At 40.7% G+C, this 23,333-nt stretch overlaps 1 protein-coding gene across 1 annotated transcript in view; it reads left to right on the top strand.

Annotated features, from left to right (window-relative positions):
• The window catches only part of ANKFN1 (ankyrin repeat and fibronectin type III domain containing 1), a 1,224,583-nt gene that overhangs the window by 657,844 nt on the left and 543,406 nt on the right, over positions 1–23,333 (top strand). Inside the window, exon 8 of the mRNA XM_073684132.1 lies at positions 2,836–2,943. Within this exon, the coding sequence (XP_073540233.1) occupies positions 2,836–2,943 (108 nt within the window). The remainder of the gene's footprint in view (positions 1–2,835; positions 2,944–23,333) is intronic.

The following is a 23,333-nucleotide window of genomic DNA, read 5'->3' as shown; positions in this document are numbered from 1 at the left end:
ACGTTTATGTACAGTGGGCGGTCGGGAAGCGGTTAAGGTGTTGCATATGCATTTTTTTTTCCCCCATTTAATCCTATGGTGTTCGGTAACGTTCGACGAATATCGCAAATTTGGCGATCGTAATCCGAATCGAATATTGAAACATTAGCTCATCTCTAATTCCCTTTAAGATCATTTTAATCTACAGCTGTAACCAAGCTGAATTGTAAACCACAGTTCAAAAACTTTACACATTTCAAAGGAAGCAGGATGAAAGACACATGAAGAATTGTCTAAAGTAACTAAATCATTTGAAAGAGAACCTAGATATAAACAGTCTGTACATATGGTCTACAGTGCCCACTCTTCTCTGTGCATTTCCATTTGCAAAGTTCTAGTGGCATAGAGAAACTTTATTTCATGGGCATGGCTAATTTAATTTCATACTTCTGACATAGAGGATAGATTACTCACAAATTTGGAGTGCATTCACTCTTCAGATCATGTGAGGTGCCAATGGACAAGGTGGTACCCCAATATACATGCTAAAAATTTTCACTGCACACTCCAGAATCATACAACACAAATAGCAGAATTTCAACAGTGCGTTTTGAGGCAGAAAGCGTATGGTAATACTATGCACTATACAGATGGTGCTCTACATACATGGCATTAATTTGAGGTATAAAATCCTCATACTTGGTTCTCTTTAAATGCAAACAGAAGAATAAGCAGAAATATTACGATTCCAGTTATTAAACCAATCATTTATTCATATTCATTATGTTTATTTTCTATGGAGATTCTAAAGTTTTGCAGCAATGAAAGTGTTCTAATGGTCTCTATTTGCTTTCAAAACCACCAGAATCTCGTTATTTTGCATTTTGCATTAGCATTTCAAAGCCAAAATTAAGTTGGTGCATATTTTATTATACTTGTTTTTCTCCTGGTTTTAACTTAAGAAGATTGATGCATTATTCTGGTCAAAATATGCCAGTGTGAATGCAATCTTAACTTGATAATAATACATGATTAAAAGAATTCAGTATAAAGAAGTATCTATTTTTTATTCCTCTTTTTTTAACCTCATGATGGTACTGGTTGGCACAGATCATTCACACTCATAAGCGTTGTACTAACATTCATCACACGACTGTTTTACAAAATGATATATGACTGGCCAGAAACCTTTAATTCATGGTATCCGGTTTTGGTGATCGGTAATTGTGCAGATCATGATCACATACCACAGAAATTCATCCAGCTTACAAATCTAAAACATATCTGTACTCCATGACAGCAAAACAAAGAAAAGATGAAACAAGGCTGAGCAGAAATAATATTTGGCATCTAGACTCGTACGTCTGGCGCCTGTTGTTAAGTGATGTCATTATTTGGGGTTCTATAATTTTCTGTAATGTTTTGCTGTAATTTGCTGTGATTTGTCTTCTCCTATGATAATGTTACACATTGAAGGACTTCTATGCTAATCATAACACATTAACATCTACAATATGTCAAATTACAGATATATGCGGGCTTTTGAAGAAAGTGTGATTCTTTTTTTACAACTATTATGTGGAATTTAAGTTAAAAACATACCCCATGGCCCCAATACGTTATTCCATTTGCACCTTTTTTGTCTAGTTTCTGTTGTTTCAAGCCTGTTTTTGATTTGCACAAATGTATTCTTTTGCTTATTTCCTACTGAAATTTCTACACTAATTTTGTGACATTTTAGTGGATCATGAAACTTTTTGTTCTAAAAGTCACAAAAAAAGATTATAAACAAAAGTAAAGAACATTTTTGGTTCTGCACAAAATACATGAACCAAGTACACCATTTTCAAGAATTGTTTTTCACCGATGAGAAAAAAAGTTTCTCCACCTTCTACTATCTATCAGTCAGTGGAAAATAGACCGAACAAAAATGGCAGTGCTGTCCGATTTTCACGTAACCATAGACTTTCATTGCCAAGATTGATAGGACACTTGGATCAATATCAGATATGTCCTTGCAGTTTTGCACGGACCAGTAAGTGCACAAAAGCTCCATGATGTGAACAGCCCAATAGAATATCACAGGTATAAAAACACTGAAAGCACTTGTACGTGAAATTCTGATGTGTAAATGAGCCCTAAAGTTTTCTTCACAAGTACTTTTTTTAGCTTCTTTATTTTCACTTGCAAAAAAACGCAAAATATTTCAACCATTGTAGAGCATTTTTTTTGCAGATGCTTTTGATGGCATTCTACATTGTGTTACACTAGTAACGTGTTTTTTTTCTAACAATTTTAAAATCCTATAATGAAAATAAAAATAACAAACAAAAAATTCGAAACATCAAGTCTAATAAAAGCCAAACTTTGCGTTCCATCTTCACTTTAACCACTGGAGCAGTGGCTGGTTTCAAACAAAAAGTTTTTAATTTTTTTTAGGGAAGAGCAAAAAAAACTGTGCTCAGATTTTAGCTAGTCTATATTAAAATGTGTAATAGTTTGTGGTATTTAGGTGATATTTTATGATTAAAATTGTTTTTATTCAAACGTAGCCTGCGCAAAGTCTAGGATTTTTCCTTGTGTATTTCTACACAGGTTTCTCATTAGAACTGCCTTATGGGAGTTATCCATAAATACAAGACAACTCTGGATCAGCTTAATAACATACTTCATATGTAACAAATAAATTCTTCTTTCTGTACAAATTTTAATTTATAAGGTATTGAAAACCGAAATTGGAAGAGGTGAGACTAAGCATATGTGTTGATGTTTTAATGTCATGGCAGATTCTTGCATCTTTCTGTCTTTACTGACACCTTGTCTTAGCTACTATCTTTGTCTGCATTTACTTAACAGACTGGAAAGACTACGACGGACGGGAGCTCAAGCACAAGGGACAGATTGAGGCATTGGAGCGTCTACTCCAGCAAGTCCGAGCTGTTCATCAGCATTACAGCTGTCGAGGTAAGAGCGAGTTTATAACCTGTCCAAGACTTGGCTGCTGAGGTGTCTGAAGTTACTTGTCTACCATATTCAGATTAAAATTAAGTGTCCTATGTGTGAGCTCTCAGCAACCTAGGAGTCAAATCCTCGTACTTAGTCTACTAGAACTTGAGTAGTCATTTATAGTTGGAAAACACAAAAATATTCACAATAGTTTTCTGGAAGACTAGATTCAAGGAAGAGAGGGGAATGGTGGGATTGTTAACATCCTAAATAAAGCTGTGTATTGTGGCATAACTTGAAGCTATTGGGCCTCAAACCCGACATTTGCATACCATTTAGATATGATCTATTTCTATGGTACAGAGTGATCTTTTGACTTTTCTAGGGCTTTATTTGATCAGAACTGCTGCAACTGCAATGTCATTTTCTTTTCATCTGAAATATTTAAAAAATATGAAGAAATTTTGTGAATGGATCTCTGCTGATGCAAAGAAAGGGGTCCCATAGACAGTTACCTTTATATTGCAAACTCTTAGAAACACATAATAAACCAAACACAAAAAAACACAACACCGTGAATTATTCTACAAATTACTTAAATTAATTAAAATAAAAAGCTAAAATAAATTATAATGACTTTCCTTCCGGGTTTTTTCAGCATAATGGTTCTGGCATTGCTTCATTTTTTAAGGAATGCCCAACAACATTTTTTGCATCTTTAAAAAGACTGAAACCGCTGAGCAGAGGTCATACACAGTCCAAAATGTCTCCATCTCCATCATGATGTATTGCCACTATCAGGAGAAATTGCACAACAAATTGTATGGTTCATTTTTCTCCTTTTACCCTTGTGAAAATGAAAAATTTCAGGTTAAAACAACATTTTAGTAAAACAAAAAAATTTTTTTTTATTTTTTTCTTCCACTTTGTGTTAATTCTTCTGAAGAACAAGATAAGTTGATACACTTTACAAAGCAGTTTTGAATACCTTGCAGTTTTTAAAATTGCTTCTTGTTCTGGAGTTTTTTGACATACAGGAGCTTCAAAATTACAAAAGTAAAGAGATTTCTAAAAAAATTGTTTTTTTTTGAAAAAAATGAAAAATTGCTGTTGAAGTTTGAACTTTTCCAACATCCATTCCTAACATAAAAAAATTATTTAAAAAATGATGCTGACATAAAGTAGACATATGGTAATTGTTACTTACTAACTTTTTGTGTGGTATGACTATCTGGTTTAAGAGCAGAAAAAAAAATTAAAATTGTACAATTTTCTCCATCAAATTTTAGATATTTTCATGATTACATGCAAATCATATTAACCTAAATTTACCAGCAACATAAAATACAATGTGTCATGAAAAATCAGTCTCAAAATTACCAGGATATGTATAAAAATTCAAAGTTATTATCACAAAAGGTGATACATGTCAGAGTAGAAAAATTTGGCCTGGTCAAGAAGGCGAAACTGGCTTCAGCAAGAAAGGGTGCATACATATACTCCGTTTACTATCACTGAGCCAGTTGTTCCACCAATTACACTTTGGGTTAACAACTGTTGCTATAATTAAATGTACAAACATTTTATGTTGCACTGTATTAAATGCCTTTGAAAGATAGAGGACATGCACGGTGATACCCTGGTCCAGGCTGGAACTTAGCTCCACATAGAAGTTGATTAGATTAGTTTGACAGGACCAATCCTTTCTAAACCTAGATCATTATGAAAAAGATGAGCTGTGGCATCATGCCCCTGTCCTTTATTCCCCCCTCCCTCGCCTAATGCCGTTTCAACTCCATCCATTTTATCAGAGTTGGGAGAAACTGGAGTGAAAACACCAAAATTTGCAGAATGCTTAATTGCTCAAAAATGTTGCAAATATTTAGTGACTTATCAAAGCAATTTATATCAGAATTCTGTCATAATTGCTTTGATAAATCAGGGCCTAAATGTTAAAACTTTGGTGTTGCCTTGTTGCCTTAAAGAACCTCTTATTATCTATAGAGTACATGTTAGGGGGAGCGGTTGCAGACAACTTTATTTAATGGAACGCAACCGACCCCGGGGTCCGCGATGCAGCCTAGAGGACTGCTGCCGAACACTTCCCGAGTGGAAAGGCAAACGACAACTAAAAGATAAACCCTTCCGTGTTAACTACACACCAGACAGGGTATAGCGGTACGCTCTATCTCCGTTTACTGCACGGAGGAGAGAGCGACCAGCGACGCATCTAACAAATATCTTAGCCCTTCGTGTTAACGCACACGGAAGGGTAAGACGGTACGCACAATCTCCAAGAACTGCAGGGAGACGTGCGTCCGTGGGAACAGCAGTAGCCCTGTCTTTGATACAGGCGCTACGCTATGGGGATTGGTGCTAAATCGGTTCACACAATCTCCAAGAACCGCAGGGAGACGTGTGACCGGACTATGAGCAGTAGCCCTGTCTTCGGTACAGGCACTACGCTATAGGATACGGCGCTAGTGTGCAGGTGATTCCCGCCGGGTAATCGAGCACTCAGCCGGCGTGCTACCGGACTGAGCAAACCCGCTCTATTTAGCTCACAGGCGGCTCGGGGTGTAAGGCGAACCCCCTGGTTAGAGCCAGTCAGCGAGGCGAAGCTACCTGCTTACTAAAGCTATGGCTCTTTGAGCCCGGCCTGCCTAGCTAAAGCTATGGCTCTTTGAGCCCGGCCTGCCTAACTAAAGCTATGGCTCTTTGAGCCCAGAGTAAGCGTGCACACCACAAAAAGCTAGCTCAAATGATCTGAGCGTGCCGCCATGTTTGTGGGCGGGCCTTTTAAAGACTAAGCCCTGCCCAGCGACGCGCTATTGGTGACGTTACCCGTGGACCAATCAGGGAGTGCCAGGTCACCGAGTCAGATGGGTGCCAACCCACCAATCATGATCCACCAGGTCACGAGCATGCTCAGTGTGGCGAATCCTGAACTTAGACACCACGAGCCCTGTCTCCCTCTGCAGCCTATGCTTAACACTGCTAGGCATAAATGCCTCGGAGACAATCTGCAGGGCTCGTGGAACAGCTAGGCGTTGGGGCTGACAACAATGCTGAGCAGCATCTGGCCTGAAATGGGAGACCACAGAAGGTCCTGGACCCCTTTCAAATCCAGCCCCAGACCGACGCCTAACAGTACATTAATGTGGTTTGTGAATAATATCTATCTTTTGCTAGAGTGCAGTTGGTACCAGCAAGTATGTTGAGTGTATTGTTAGGATTTATTGCCCATGTGTAATAAGTAGCAGTAGCACTGGTGCCCTTGGGAGTGTGGACTGTTTGGGGTATGAGTTGTGCTGAATTTGTAGCCTGGAGAAGGGGTGAGTATGATATTGAGTTGAACTAGGATTTTTAACAGGTGTTTTGGCAGACTTTAAAGGGCACAGAAAAACACCGGTGAAGATTGAGAATGAAAAAAACAGTAAAATACAGCTGGCAATGATAGATCCGGGGCATTGGGCAAATAAATAGGAGCATATGCTTCATGCATCTCAGATTATTCTCTTGTCTATCTGGTAGGTTTCTGGCTGTAGTGGCATCTGAGGATTAATTTTGACAGCTTTTATATGATTCATACAGTAAAATAATGGGTTATAAATTAAGGCTGTAGTTTCAGGAGATGAAGCACATTGGTGGAAGTCTTGGAATATCTACTACCTAAACCAGTGCTATTTTTCAAGCAAAGTCCTTAACATTTTTCAAAAATAAGTTTGTTTGTTTTTTAACATGATACACATTCATTGTACACCAGTAATTTGAAGGATCAAGGATGAAAAGGCAGGTCTTAAACACTGGATGAAAGTGCTTTGCAGCTTATGAAGTGCAAGACTTTGGATAGTACCCAGACGTGGTTAGAAGCCTCAAAGGCAACAGGAAAATGTGGTTTGTTTTCATAGAAGTATTAACTTTCCTTCAAAGCCATTTGTCTCTTTCTATATAAACTTGTAAATATTATTATGGAATTTGAGGAGATTTTAAAGCAATATTTTCTTAAGTGAAGTAGCGTTAACACACCTGAAACTGAAAATGTAACAGGGTTGTAATTGCCAGTACTATATGGGAAAACTATGATCACTCCTATTCCACTGTCTACAATTCTAACTGAATTTCGGCCAATATTGTAATGTTATCCTGTCAAAAACGAAATATGATTTATTATTTTAATAAAAGTAATGTTTTATAAATGTTTGGATTTCCACTGTACATCCCAAGAGGGGACTGTCAGTATAGACTGTGATATGCCCAAGAAAACTGATCTTCACATTGGAAAATAATTGGTTCATAATTTGGCTTGAAGCACCAGTTATATCAATGACAGATTATTGTTTGTGTTATGATTACTTATGCCGTGCAGTAGCTCCTTATTTCTATGTCGTAGGGAGCAATTGTCAACAGTGAGGCTCCTTTTCTTCAGTCTTTACCTTCATATAGGTTCAAGTTATAGCATATTACACAATAGAGTTTTTCCATGTGTCACAATTTGAGATGAATGGATCGATTGGTGGAGTATCGAGTTTGAGTAAATTTTCTGAAAGTTTTGCAGTTTCACACAAATTCAAAGATTTTGAGATTCGATTTGCGGAACAAAAAAAAAGCTTGCCCCGGCGCCCTTTTCCACACTGCTGAAGCATCATATTGCAGGCAGACATCATTTTGCATTGCTGCATGGGCCTTCCAAAAATGCCCTGCAGCTATGTCATTTAACAGATTATCATACCTTGTACAGTGGTGATCAGTACCTGGGCCATCATAGATTAGCAGTTCCCAGTGAAGCACAATTTGTACAGCAGGGTCCTCTTTGCATCTGTAAATTGTAATCTCTTATGGGCAGCGGGGTCCTCTCTTTCTCACCTGTAAAGTGTAAGCTCTTATTGTCGGCAAGATTCTTTTTCTGTCTTTCCTCTCCCCATGTCTATTTTATGAGCAATTAAAAACATTCCAGTATTGAAATTCACACAAATTTATTTGTCGGAAATCAAATTTTTTGGCAAAAATTGGCAAATTCGACTTCCAAAAGATTCACTCATCTTTAGTTACACCAGGTATTGCAGTATAGTTCCATTTAAGTCTTATGCATACTTGTTTAGCTATAGTTGCATTTTCTGAGCTGGGACCAGAGGCTATGTATGTGTTACACATACTTCTGACCAGAGCCCGATTAGTGGGCGCGGCCTCGCTCTATACACTTGTATGGAGCAAGGCCATGCCCTTTAGTTGGCCATGCCCACTGGACAGTCGCATCACTAATCGTGGTGCGGCCTCGCTCAATACAAGTGTGTGGATCGAGGCAGTGCCCACTAGTTGGGCTCTGGCTCGGAGTATGTATAACTCATACATAACCTCCGGTTCCATCTCTGAAACCGGCGAATCTCCGCAGCACACAGTGTGTGAGCTGGGGGAATTCCTAATTCTGCAGTCACACAGAGTGACTATAGACTAATCAATTTGGACTGGATGACTCCTTTAAGTTATGTGTAATAATGAAAAATGATACAGAGTAAAAGTATTAAACATGCATGCTGAAATGTATTTAATACTTCGTTCAAAAGCCTTTGCTGGTGATGACCGCTTCAATCTTCAAATCCTCTTCAAATCTTCAAATCAGCAAAACATTCTCCGAATCCTGAATCCTGAATCCAATTGTGGCCGGTGTTTGGTAGAACAACCTACTGGACAACTGGTACGAGCGGTGTTGCTTCTGCTTGTAGCATCCAAATTCTCACCAATTTTTTTTTCATTTTCTTTTACACTGCTCTGCACATTACCATTGCAACTTTTTCATACATTTTGTGCAACACTATTATTAACTTTTGACAATCTTTTCAAATGTAATTATTTACCACTTAGCAAAAAAAAGGATGTAATAAGTAGAGATGAGCGGATCTTACAAGATTCAAATGCAACAAATCATGTGGATTTTCCTAGGAAATTCAATTTGCCGCAAACCTATTCTCCGTGAATTGAATGTCCCTTATTATGCATTAGGGTTTCTCCAGACCCAAGAACACAATAAATGTAAAATGTAAAAACAAACAAAGTAAACTTACCTTACTGCTCATCTGTCTGGTCCCTCAGTTGTTCAAAGCCCGCCGTCTGGTCCTTAGAACCACCTCTTATTTCCTACATTGCAAGCCACATGTCCCAGCCTTTTTACTCTAGGCCAAGACTTCTGGTCATGACCGGTCTCTGTAGTCCCCACATGTGGTACAATGTAATGTCACGGATGTATGACCCACGGTGACCTCTGAAACCTGGTCGTGGCCAGTAGTTCCAGTCTAGATTTAAGAGGCTGGAGCTACAATGGCAGTAAAGGTGCTGAGGACCTGAGCAGTGCTGTCCACCATCCTCTTTCTAAAGTTGCATCTCCCAGCTTGTTCACTCTAGGCAGGGACTTACTGACGCACACGTGCTTCAGAAATAACTGCACATGGTAATTTCAGAGTCCTCTTCCTGTCACAGAGTCCTGAAGTTCCAGCCTGGAATGAACAGGCTGGGAGTTGCAGCTCCGAGGATCAGCAGGCAGCAAGCAGCGGAGAGTCCAGACAGATTAGTGGTAAGGTGAGTATAAGTTGTTTTTTAAAAAACTTTTGCCGGATATCTGTGGTACAGTAAAATGGCAGCCAGAGAATTTACAAAAATCTGTACTCTCAAAAATGCTGATTTTTTTTATATTCAAAAAGATTAAAGTTCAACTGGAATAAATTTTCAGTAAGAACAAATGCTAGGTAGATGAAAGCATGTACAGAAAGCAAAATGTGGCAGCAAGCTGTAATATAGGTGTGGTAGATACAGTTGTTAAATTGGACTAGTAAAATAGATGTGCAAAACCATACATGCACAGTTAAATCTCATACATTTTTTCAACAAAATTCAACTCCATTCCCAAAAGTGACAAAATAAGAAATACTACGTAGTTACAGAACTAAAAAGCCGGCACTTGCAATATGGCACTGTATTGGTGTTGGGTATACAAATTTGACTGCTAAAGTAGACAGTCCCAGTTAAATGTCTTGACTTTAGGAAATTTCTCTTGTATTTTTAAAAACCAGTCATTATACCCTTCAATAAAAATGATTTAAAAAATGCTAAAACTCTGTACAGTTGCTTTTAACAGGCATGCAAACTTTCTCTGACTGACTCTGATTTCTTTGATATTTTGCTGGCTTCCTGCTGCATAAAGAATGAAGAAAAAAAATGTGTAATGTGTAATTGTAATTTAAGGTCGGCAGGACAGATGGCACCTACACCATGTCACTGATCAATCACACAGTCTGTCATTGCTGTTATCACCTCTCCTATGTCTCTCTCGATTTTTGAGAATTTTCTTTGATATTTTAAAAAATATATATATTGCCCCCTTCACAAAAATTACTGCATAAGAAATGCAAAGACTTAATACAGTTGCTTGTGGCAACCAAGCACGTCGTCTGATATTAATTTCAGATTTTTTTTTTTCTGTAAAAAATGTTGTGTTGTCTTGCTTCTGCTTTCAAGCGCATGAGGTCATGGCAGAAATCTATAACTGATGCAACCATATGCAATGTATAAAATGGCAACTAACATTTTTTTTTGGGCAATTAGTGCGAACTGTTTGAATTTGACGGGACCTGCAAATTTCATGCAATTCGATTTAAATTTGATTTGCATTCTTTTATGTCTGTTTATAATCTACATACTCTATATGTAATAAATCCTACATTTATTTGAGGGGTTCAAGTGCTGAAAACCTCACAGATTGCAAGAGTGGGGAGCCTTAGTGGTCACCCGTTGCCTCCAACCATAGTACTATTGCTTGGAAAAATGTGAATGTAATTGTGGACAAGTATGTGCTCTGCTACTTCATTGATGCTATGCTATTGACAGTAACAACTAAACACTTTAAAGTGATATTAATGCTTCTGGCTGGAATACTCCTTTAAGCTGTCTAATTGGAAGCAATATAAGTGTATTTATTTAGATTGCCATGTATTTACAGCTACTTGCAACTCAATTTTGTGGTCTTTTAAATACAAAAATATTTTTTTTAAAACATAAATTAATTTTTTAAATATATATCTTGTTTTACCTCTTTGGTTCTCATGTTTGTAAAGCAATTTAAGGCCTATTTACTTATGTGTAATTGTGGTCTGACCGCCTTTTAAATATTTCCAAATTTGTTATCTAGGGGGCCTGTTTTAAGTGGTGCTAGTTAAACATGTCATTAAGGGAAAGGCTAAATAAAAAAGTCATGCTTTGAGACAGAAAAAGGAAATGGTTTTATTTTGTGGTTAGATGGAATAATTTTCTCTAAGTTCAAAGAATTTCAAATATTGCAATTTATTTAACCAATTGTTTATAAATCACATTTGAAGTTAATTAAGATTAATCTAGGACTGGACGAGGTGGGAAAAATAATTAAACACACAAAAAATTTGGTTCTTTGAAACTGAATGTGGTTTATTTGTATTTCCAACTAAATTACAGCTGAGGGAGAGAATTAGTTGAGACATAATTCTTGGATAAACTTGTCTTATCCTAAATGCTCCATATTAGTTTTCAGGCAGCTGAAAGACATTCTTCAACTTTTAGCTGATACTTTGATGGTGAAAGAATAAAGTTTGACTGTTAAAGCTCTTTGGAGCCAGTGTTATCATGAACAGACGTCAATAAAAAAAAAAGATTTAAAGGAGAACGTGGCTTTTTAGGTATGTGTGTAAGGATATGCTGAATACAGTGGACTATTCACACAGCCAATAATAACTAACAGCAAGGTGATATAAAAAGTTATTTCATGGTTTTAGTAGGCTACGCTTATTCAATATTAAATGATAAATGTAATTAATCATTTTCTATCCATAAAATGCATTTGGTTAGTGAAAACATTTAAGCCACGGCCCCACTATCAGTATTTGGTCAGTATGCAGTCAGTATTTTTTCTCAGGAGTGGGAGCCAAAACCAGGTGAGGAACATTCAGAGAAAAGGTATAATGGAAACAAGTCACCAATTCTGCATTTATCACCCACTCCTGGTTTTGGCTCTCACTTCTGAGAAAAAATACTGACTGAATACTGACCAAATACTGATAGTGGGGCCGTGGCCTTACTCCAGAAAATGTTACAATTTTTTCTATTAGAATAACTACCATGACTTTTTATCACATCTCCACCAGGACCTGCCCAAGCGATGTCTGCCTCTGGTACCCACGTATTCATTCTGCGGGAGGCAATGGTGATAACAGAGATGTTGGAACCGGAAGCTCTGGATGGTGCAGGCTCTGTCCAGTCATTAATATTTGGGTGGCTGAAACCTGCAGTGCCATCCAGTCTGACAGTATGATTTTGTGTGCTGTCCAGCTGAAGTTATCCACTCCCTGCTCCATCCAGTTGGAGAGCACCACACCCTAATTAAGTTTCCAGCTTACTGCTGGAAGCTGCTAGATATAGCCTCATTTTCCTCTGGTTTAGTCCTGTCTGTTAAGCTCCTGTGTAATATTATTGTTTCCTGTTTTGACCACACCTTGTTTTACTGACTATTCTTGCGTATTCTGAATTTATAATTTTCCTGCCATTTTGGTTCTGGCTACCTGACCACTCCTGTCAGCCTGCACCACCATATTAGTTTATTCTGTGGCCTCAACCCAGGGTCCCCTGTTTAAGTCCATATCCCTGTACATGGGTTAACCCTAGAACGCATGACCATAAAAATCTACACTTTCACATACCTGGGGCCTTTTAGGCCCGTGTGCAAATAACATGGAATAACTTAAACAAAAATAACAAACAACTGTATACCTGAGGAATACCTAGAGTTTCAAAATTCTAACTAAAGTAATCTTGCAGAAAATAGAAAACAATTAACAGGGCAGGCCTGCGAGGCCCCAGGTATGCGTTCTAGGGTTAAAGGGTGAAGGACAGGGCAACCCCTGAGATCTGTTAAGTGGAGTGGCTTGCGCTAAGCCTGTCCATGGTAGCCATTTTAGAGTCGCCAGGTGACCATTGGTAAGAGTCTCATTGCAATTTTAGAACTAATGAACTTTTCTGTGATATGGTGCTGCAGAAGAACCATATATCTTGTTGCTAAAGAACGGCTCAGATCCTTTCCTGTGAGGTATACTTAGAGACAAAAATCACACTAAATATACAGCTTACATAAGGGCATGTGCAGTTTTGAAAGGGCTCTTCCATTAGCTAACCTCTGTATATATGAGTCATTAGATCAACTGTTTGCCCTTTGCAGCTCTCATATTAAATGGGATGTCTATGAGAAGATAGCTCCTTTAAAGTATAACAAGAACAGATGGGTGTTTAATGTGGGTTATCGCGCCATTTCAATTTATTTTGAAAATATTGTAGAATATTCTAAAATAAGCATGTTTACATTTAAAATCCCCGTCAACTCAAGTTGCGACACTACCTGGTCCCCTGACGGTCTCGACTTCCTAGTAGAGCAATGACATTCTGATTTAGGGAAACATGACAAGAACTGGTGTATATCTAACAATGAAAGAGGTTATTCAGCAAGAGAAAATTATTTAAAAAAATCTTAGAATATTCTAAAATAAGTTGTCATATTCACTTCACCAGTTTGCCACCACTCTGGTTCTGAAGTAGTCTGGTTCCTCGCCTATCTCTTATTTTTGCTGCAGTGATGAAATTTTGGCCCAGGGACATATGACCGCTGCAGGCACTCATTGGCTGCAGAGGTAACCCACTACATCTAGGGACTGACTTCAGCCACCACATACAGGCATTTACAGTTTTCTTGACTACCGTAATTTAAATAGTACAAGCTCAAAAAAAATCACTGAAAAAAACAGCCTTACCAACACCAGGTCAGATTACCAAAGCACAAGCAGGAGGTGGCAGACCCCCATTATTAAGGCGAGGGCAGCACAGGTGAGAAATACTGATGCAACAGCCACCCCCTCCATGAATTGGCAGATATGTGAGTGGCTGTGTAGTATTAAAAATGCACACAACTGCAGCTTGTATAGGACGCCAGTCACACAAATAGGTGTAGTGCACAGTGTCTGGCTTAGAGCCTATTAATGACGCCCAAAATACCTAATGAAATGTATTTATCTTATACATTATTTTTCATCTTTTTACTGTATATTTTCCATTTTTTGCAGGATGTGGCCAAGCCCTTTATTGTTGGGTGGGTGAATTGGAGCGTCTGTCCTGTGGGGTGCACGTATTTAGTGCAGGGCAGCCCACTCAATTTAAAATTATGGGGGTCATTAATAGGCTGTAAGCCAGACACTGTGCACCACACCTATCTGTGTGACTGGGGTCCTATACAAGCTGCAGTTGTGTGCATTTCTAATACTACACAGCCACTCGCATATCTGCCAATTCATGGAGGGGGTGGCTGTCACATCAGTATTTCGCACCTGTGCTGCCCCGGCCTATATCATGGGGGTCTGCCGTGTCCTGCTTGTGCTTTGGTAATCTGACCTGGTGTTGGTAAGGCTGTTTTTTTCTGTGATGTTTTTTTGAATTATTGTCCTTTTCTGTGAGCTGTTTTTAAATAGTACAAGCTCACTTTAATGTTATCCCCCTACAAGCTAAGATTGTAAAATGGCCTTAACAAGTAAGAGTATTATGTATTACATACATGTGTACAAAATAATGCCAAATTTATTTTAACTTTTACGGATGATGGTACAACTAGAGTTCATTTTGTTGTTTTTCTTCAGTGGAAGAATAGATGAAAACATTGGATACAAACTACAGGTCAAAAGTTTGAAATTACTTCAAACATTTTGCAATGTCCATAATATTATTAATCCAACAAGTTGTAAAAAAATAATAAGAGGAAAATTATGGAGACAATAATAAAGTTAGAAATAATGATTATTGCCTTAAAAATAACTTTTTAACTCTTCTAACTTTGCATTTATTAAATAATCTCCAATTTCCTGCAAAAACAGCTTTACAGATGCTTGGCATGCCAGCTGCCTCTTTAGTTTCGATATATTTCATCTTATATGCTCAGTAGTGTTGAGATATGGTAATAGGGCAGGGTCATCTATTACAGAGAAAATATCTCTAAAAAGATATGCCTCCGATGGGTATTTTACAGGGATTCTATAAGAAATAAAATAAGTCAGCCTTTATACTGGTGAGCTGATTGCTAGGGTCCAGTAACTAGAACTCCCAGTGTTCTGCTGCTTTTGTCTGATACATTTCCACATATAGAAAATATTCAAACTCTTTAAAGTCTTAATTAATTTAATTTCATAAAAAATAATTCCTCTTTATTTAATTATGAGACTATTATTTTAGAATTAATTACTGTGAGTTTCCATCTGCATTGTTAGGTCCATTTTATTAACTATGACAGGAAGAAGAGCAGAGACACATTTATTGCACTTTCCTTTATGATTTCATTATGTGGCAAATACTGGGACAACATTCAGTTTTTGCTGTTAAAATTACAAGTGATTCCCTAAATCCATTTTTCTATTTTTTTAGAAATTAGCACCAATGTTTCAAACCTGTAGAGTGTCTGCTAGAATGTTATAGGTGTATATTTTACATTGCGTTGCATTGTGCAAATTGAAATTTGATCCACAACACTCACTTCTTTTGTAAGTTTTGAGTGTGAAAGGCCAGTACATAAGCCAAGGAGTGTAAACTGACACAGATTTTATATATACAGTATATCGCCGGCAGTTGACTGTTCTGTAGACGGGAATATAAAACAGGTTTGGTGGTTCTGTACTAGTGACATGAATGTAAGAAAGCAGACACTTGGTTAGCAGGAAAGAATGAGTTACCCAGTATCAATGTTTGATTGGTAATAGACAATGGTATGCAAATCATACAAGACTAGCAAGTATATATGAGTAGATTAGGCAAAATTCAAATTAGTCTGTTTGCATGTTTATTCTCGAATGGTGGAAAAGTTATTCTTGCCAAATTTAATGTCTCTTATTATGCTCTGGAGTCCCTTCAGACCCCAGAGCATCATAAATATAATATGTGATGAATAAAAAAAAATCCTTATACTCATCTTTTCATCTTTTGCTCACCTATCTGCCCCCTCCGTTTCTCAACACCAACCATCCTGTCCTCACCACATATTCTAGCCCCCTGTCCTTCGGATTGAAATCTTTGGGCCTCTCGCACTGTGCTGGACTTCCAGATGTTATGGCACCTTTGAGGGTTCTGCACAGGCATGCGGGAGGTCAATGGCATCATGATGTCACAACATGTGCCGTAACCTCCTGCGCACCTGCGCAGATCTCATCCATGATACCCAGAAGTGTAGCACAATGTGAGAGGCCTGAAGATTCCATTGCAAGTGGCCGGGACTGAATCGCGCTGAAGTGAATTACAAAAAAAACGCATTTTGGCAAATGTGTTTTTTTTTTTAAATTTTCAGACTAATTCAATTACATTTGAATTTATTCGCTCATCTCTACTAGGAAGTGTGAAGTTAATGTTTGCACCATCCATTCCACACATCTTTACACAACTACATATTATTACTCATGGATTCTGGTTCTCGCATTGTGTGTAGCCAGTTCCTTCTCTTTTCCTGAATTTGTCGTCCACCTGGTCATTTTAAACCTGACTCATGTGGCATGCCACCGCATTATTTTCAACTGGTTGAGATTTTTGCAGCTACTCTCCACCAACACTACGAATTTAATTATAGTATTCTGGTCATGGTGGGTCAGGCATTACTAGATCAAACTCTGCTGTACAACTTTGCTATTCCAGTCATTATGGTTGGAGCACTACTACATCAAACTCAACTGTACAACTTTAGTGTTCAGGTCATCATGGTTTCAGCTGTTAGGCTCATCTGTTGAGGTGGGATTTATGAAGCTGCCGGTCAGGGTAGACACATGGACCTGAGGCGCTGACACAGCCGGATGGAAGGTACATGAAACTGTGAGGGCTGGAATAACTGGCTATGCTGAAGGCAAACAACAAGTGCAGCAGGAAACACAAAGAGCTACAGAGCAAGAAGGGCAGATATAGAGGAAAATGGCATGTCTGAAGCAGCACAAAGGTTGCAATGTGATTTGAAAAGACTTAAATAACAGTTTATGATGTTACAGCAAACACTGGATTAACCAGCAGATCTGAAGTTTTGTAGCTCGGGTCCCCTCCCTGCATGTTTGGCGTTCTTTAGAGCGCCAATCAACATGCAGGGATTGCCTGCCACTCACTGTAATGCCGTAGCCATGTTGGTTGTGGCATTACAGTGATTGGCTGGCCGCACAGCATCATCAGGTCTATATCAGACCTGGCGCCGCCATGCTCATCACAGTAACTCCGGAATCAGGCAGAGTAGGGAGAGGTGCTGCTGCATCAGGGAGAGATTTGCTTGTGTATTAGGTAGTGTAGGGAGAAAAAACGTACATTACACATATCCATCTTAACAAACAGTCCTTCTGAGGACTAATCTATCTGCAGAGATATCAGGCAGGCAGTGTATATAGCAGACTGCAGTGCATATAGCACAAGAGGCTCCATTCCAATTCTGCCTTCTGCTGCTGCTATTAGATATTTCTATACAAAGGCCCAGGTCTCAGGGGCCAGGAATACTTTTTTTTGGATCTTAATCCTCATTATTTGCTTAAAAAGCAATCCAGAGAACACCGTTTTTCTGCGCCAATTGCTTGTTGGCACTGCAGAATACAGCCAGGTCCTTTCCATATTACAGCGCTAGAAATCCAGCTATGTAAAACTGTATTTTCTCCATCAAACGGATCACATATACGTTGTCAGAAAATACTGCCATTTCTGGCCTCCATTAAAAATTTCCTTCAGTGTGTCAGTGAAGCAATTCACACCAGTTTGCTGTTCAAACTACTTACCTACAGGCCAGGTATTTAAAACTCTGTTGTCTCCATCACACGGATCACATATACGTTGTCAGAAAATACTGCCATTTCTGGCCTCCATTAAAAATTTCCTTTAGAGTGTCAGTGAAGCAATTCACAGCAGTTTGCTGTTCAAACTAGTTACCTACAGGGCAGGTATTTAAAACTCTGTTTTCTCCGTCACACGGATCACATATAAGTTTGTTCCAAACTCAGTCATTTATAGTGAGCGTGGAAGATACTGTCCTCCATTTAAAATGGGCAAGGCATGTGGCAAGGGATGGGGAACTGGACGTGATGGTGATGGTGCCGAGGACAAGGCCGTGGGCAAGCTGAAATTGTGCCACAACAAACACCCACATCTTCTTGCCCGATCTTCCTGTCCCAATTCCTAGGGGACCGCAGTGCACCACTATTGAACCCAGAGCAGTGTCAAAATGTTGTTGGTTGGAGAGCGAATAATGCTTCCAGCCACTTAGCCACCACCACCACCCTTTGGACACTCTGAAGAGCTGTTCACTTTTCCATTTATAGATTTGGGCCTCTCACCCGGTCCACTTGAATTGGGGCAAGAGGAGATCGCGTGTAGTGATGCCCAAATATTTGAGCAGCCACAGTCACACGAAGGCAACGGTGGGAAAGAGTCACTAGAGGTGGAAGATGATGAGACACAATTGCCAGAAAGTCAGGAGGAGGACCAGGGTGTGGAAGTGGAAGAAGAGGTGGTGGATGATATTGTAACTGACTCAACCTGGTAGGAGGACATGCAGAGCGAGGACAGCAGTACACAGGGGGAGGGAGGCAGAGCACCCCAACAGGCAGGAAGAAGCAGTATGGTGGCCGCAGACAGAAGGCAGGCAACCGTTCCCCGTAACACCAACACGAAGGAAGTTGCCAGTACAACTGTTAGGTCTTCCCAAATCTGGTTGTTTTTTAAAGACTCTGCTGATAACCCCAAAAAGGCCATTTGCACCACCTGCCAGGCCAGCATCAGCAGGGGTGGCAAAACGACCAGCCTGACCACCACCAGCATGATCAGGCACATGGAAGCAAAGCACCTGACTTTGTGGGCTGAACCCCAGGGTCCAGGAAAAGTGTCTGCAGGTGGCACCATTGCTTCTTCCGCTGTTGCGCATGCAAGCCAATCCCCTGTCCATGATGCATGTGAAGATGCCTCCTGCCCTGCACCTGCCGTTCCGCACTCTCAAGTAGCAGCATCAGGAAGCACGTCCATGTCTTTGTCCCAGCGCAGTTGTCCATATCACCGTCCTTGGAACGCAAGCGCAAATCTGAAGCCAACGCCCCACAGGCCACACTACTAAATTCTCACATTTCACGACTGCTTGCGCTCAAAATGTTGCCTTTTAAGCTCATGCAGACGTAAGCATTCCGCAACCTGATGACGGCGGCTGTCTCTCGGTACTCGGTCCCCAGCCACCATTATTTCTCCCGGTGTGCCGTTCCCGCATTACACAAGCACGTGTCCCAAAACATTAGCAGTGCCCTCAACAACGCAGTTACTGGGAAAGTCTACCTAACCACGGACACGTGGACAAGTGCTTGTGGGCAGAGATGGTACATATCGCTGATGGCACACTGGGTTAACATAGTGGAAGCCGGGACCCAGTCGGACCTTGGGACGGAACACGTCCTCCCGATGCCAAGGATTGTGGGCCCTAGGTCAATCAGGGTTGCGCCCATGTTCTACAGCTCCTGCATCTCATCCTCCTCAGCCTCCTCCTCCTCTTCAGCCTCCATCTTCGAAATGACCACATCAGTAGAGATGAGCGTTGTTCTACTCGAACTGTTCGCCAATCTCAAATTCGAGCTGTTTTGGGCGGTGTTCGAGCCGTTCGGCGAACACGAACAATTTGAGAAAAATTCGGCTGTTCGAGGTTATGTTCGATAACTGTTCGTGCACCAAAATCATAACTGGATTTTTTCTCAGTAATGATGAAAATTAATGTTAATACGCAGTTTGAGTGTACAGCGGGGTGGGGGGAGGGGCAGGGGATGGATCTCTGCAGGAACAATGAAGATCTCCATTTTTTTTTTCTCTTTCCCGCATTTACAGTGGGGAGGTGCAATCTGTCAGCCTATCAGCAGCGCACACACGGAGCGAAGTGCTTTTTTTCACACAAGCAAGGGCATGTGTCATTGGCAGTGTATGTCACATGTCCTTGCCCTATAAGACCAAGCCATTTTCCCCATCGCCACCATTTTCTCACTGCTGCAGCTGCGTGTTAGACGGCACCGCTGTTGCTGTGTGCGCTATACCTTGTTAATTTCAAGACAATTTTCGCACAAATCTACAGATAGCTTGGGAGTAGGGAATAGTTGTGATTGCAGTCCTTTTAAGGACTAGGTTACAGCATTTCCTACGACTTTTATCAGGCAGGTCTGTGCTCTTAAATAGAGAGATTGTGGGAGTAAAGACTAATTATAATTGGAGTCCTTTTCAGGACTAGGTTACATCAGTTCCTATCAGTTTTTGCCAGGCAGGTCTGTGCCAGTGCTGTGCAAGTTTTTTTCACAGCATTTGGCTGAATCTAGCAAAGCTAATCCTTTTTGGCCTATTGCAGAGTGTGTTAGTCAGTGGAGTAGCCTATCTGTGTTGCAAGATATACCACCTGTGTATAGAATACCATTTTTTTTACTGCACCTAGTGAAGTAAAATCTTTTGGGCATAGCATCATTCTATTAGTCCATCTATACTGACCTCCATCAGGTTGCAAATTGAATATCATTTTTTTCTGCATCTAGCTCTGAAAAAATATTGGGCTTCTAGCTGTGTGTGGGACTTGTTGTATTAGTCCATCTATACTGACCTCCATCAGGTTGCAAACTGCATATATTTTTTTCTTCATCTACCTCTGAAAAAATATTGGGCTTCTAGCTGTGTGTGGGACTTGTTCTATTAATCCATCTATACAGACCTCCATCAGGTTGCAAACTGCATATATTTTTTTCTTCATCTACCTCTGAAAAAATATTGGGCTTCTAGCTGTGTGTGGGACTTGTTCTATTAATCCATCTATACTGACCTCCATCAGGTTGCAAACTGAATATATTTTTTTCTGCATCTACCTCTGAAAAAATATTGGGCTTCTAGCTGTGTGTGGGACTTGTTCTATTAATCCATCTATACTGACCTCCATCAGGTTGCAAATTAAAAATAATTTTTATCTGCATCTAGCTCTGAAAAAATATTTGGCCTTCTAGCAGTGTGTGGGACTTTCTCTATTAGTCCATCTATACTGACCTCCATCAGGTTGCAAATTGAATATAATTTTTTTCTGCATCTAACCCAGCCAATAGTTTTGGCCTAATACCACAGTTTGGCCACTCAGCTCTGCTCGGTTCCCATCCATTGTTTTTTTGTGCAAACAACTCCAGAGTTGTTAATTAGTTAACCACCAAAATGAGTGGAAAAAGGCCTGCTGCTGGTGGAAAGGGGAATAGGCGTGTTGGGAAGGGGAAAAAAGGTTGTGTCCGTGGGGTAGGTGTTAAAGCAACAGTAACATCTGCAGAAGAAAGACCATCTTCCAGCCAAACTAAAATGTCTACTTCTTTTAGCGGACAATGTGATAAGATCCCTTTCCTACGGCCACGCCAATCGCTACAAATTCCAGATGAGGCACAAAAACAGCAGGTGCTTCAACGGATATCAAGTGCTCCTTTAAGTGGGCTCTCCTCCACATCAACTTCAAAATCACAAATACTCCAGTCCTCAAAGGTGTCACCCCAATCGCACTTGCTTCCTCACAGCTCCCAAATCTCCAGCTGCCCGTCTGAGTATGAGGTAGAACAGATGGTTGAGTCTGCAGAGCTGTTTACTCATACTATAGCCTGGGAATCAGAGGTCGACTCCAGCGCTTCTGTGAATCCAGACGAGGAAATGATCTGCACTGATGCCCAGAATCTTTATGAGTCGGATCCAGGACCAGACGCAGAAGGTTCTGACCATAATGTAGACCCTCATTCCCAAACTGTAACTCCTGTTGGTGGAGACAATGAGGAAGACGATGATAAGACTCAAATACCTGATTGGAGCGACAACTTTAGTTTTTTGTCAGGGCAGGAACAGGTTGGCTCTGAGGACGACAGGTGTGATAACGCACAGGGTGATGATGATGAGGTTGGAGATCCCACTTACTGTCAACCCACAGTCAGCCAAGAGATGAGGTCAGCAGAGGAGGTGGAGGAAGATGCTAGTGACGACGAGGTCAGGTTGCGCCTTCCTGGACAGAGACGTAGTACTGGAAGCACGTCAACAACTGCATCCTCAAACACAACTCTGCCTCTCACCACAAGTCGTGGTGGCTCTTCAGGTCGCATGGGTGCTAAGCCTTGCATAGCCTGGGCATTTTTTCAGATCGATAAAGATGACCCAACTCGTGTTATCTGTAACATTTGTCAGCAAAAGCTAAGTAGAGGCCAAAAAATACATAGTTTGAGTACTTCATGCATGAACCGGCACATGGACATGAAGCATAAGTTGCAGTGGGAAGCTCAGTGTGCTACAATGCGGCCTAGCCGGCCGGGCCAACCACCGTCTGCCATATCTTGTGCATCCGCGGCCTCTTCATCCTCTGTGACTGGGGGGACAGCAGTCACACCTGTTTTGGGGCGCAGACCTGCCACCTCTTTACCCGCAACAGCCAGCGTGATTGGCAGGTCATCATTTTCTTTGGAGGTGGTAACACCAGCTGGTGTTGAGCGCTGTCCGACATCGATAGCACCACCTTTGGATCAAGGCAACCTAACATGTCCGCCTGCATCTTCCCCACAGACCGGCAGTTTGCCGGGGACACCCTTATCAACCCCGTCTAAGCACAATAGCCAGCCCTCGGTCCCTCAGATGTGGACAAGTAAAAGACCATTTCCTCCTAGCCATGAGAAAGCTAAGAGGTTGAATTTCACCATCTGCAAGTTCTTGGCTACAGAAATGCTGCCTTTCCGCCTGGTGGACACAGAGGATTTTCGAGACCTTATGTCCGTCGCAGTGCCCCAGTACCAGATGCCCAGTCGGCACTACTTCTCAAAGAAAGGTGTGCCTGCGCTCCACCAGCATGTCGCACACAACATCACCGCTTCTTTGAGAAACTGTGTGTGACAGGGTGCATTTCACCACAGACACTTGGATGAGTAGGCATGGACAGGGGTGTTACATGTCGCTGACTGGGCACTGGGTAACTATGGTGACAGCAGGACAAGGGGCTGCTGTCCAAGTCTTGCCGTCCCCACGAGTTGTGCGTCAATCCTCTTTATGTCAAAGTTCCTCCACTGCTTCTGCCTCCTCAACCTCCTCTCGGTCTTCCACCTGCACCCAAAGCCTGTCTGGTCATGCCACAAGCTTTCTAACTGCGCAGAAGGGATCCTGCACACCTCCTTACTATGCTGGCAGTAGGGCTCAATGTCATCAGGTGGTTTTTACATTGAAATGTCTGGGAAATGTGAGTCACACAGCTGAGGAGTTGTGGTCAGCTCTGGAGAACCAATTTCATGAATGGTTGTCTCCACTGGACCTGAAACCAGGGAAGGCCGTGTGCAACAATGCTGCAAACCTGG

Source organism: Phyllobates terribilis, unplaced genomic scaffold (genome assembly GCF_046119375.1).
Source record: "Phyllobates terribilis strain yellow unplaced genomic scaffold, ASM4611937v1 Scaffold_5__5_contigs__length_657084704, whole genome shotgun sequence".
NCBI classification, from domain to species: domain Eukaryota; kingdom Metazoa; phylum Chordata; class Amphibia; order Anura; family Dendrobatidae; genus Phyllobates; species Phyllobates terribilis.
Note: the sequence above shows the minus strand (reverse complement) of the source record. Positions and strands in the feature narration are given on the sequence as shown.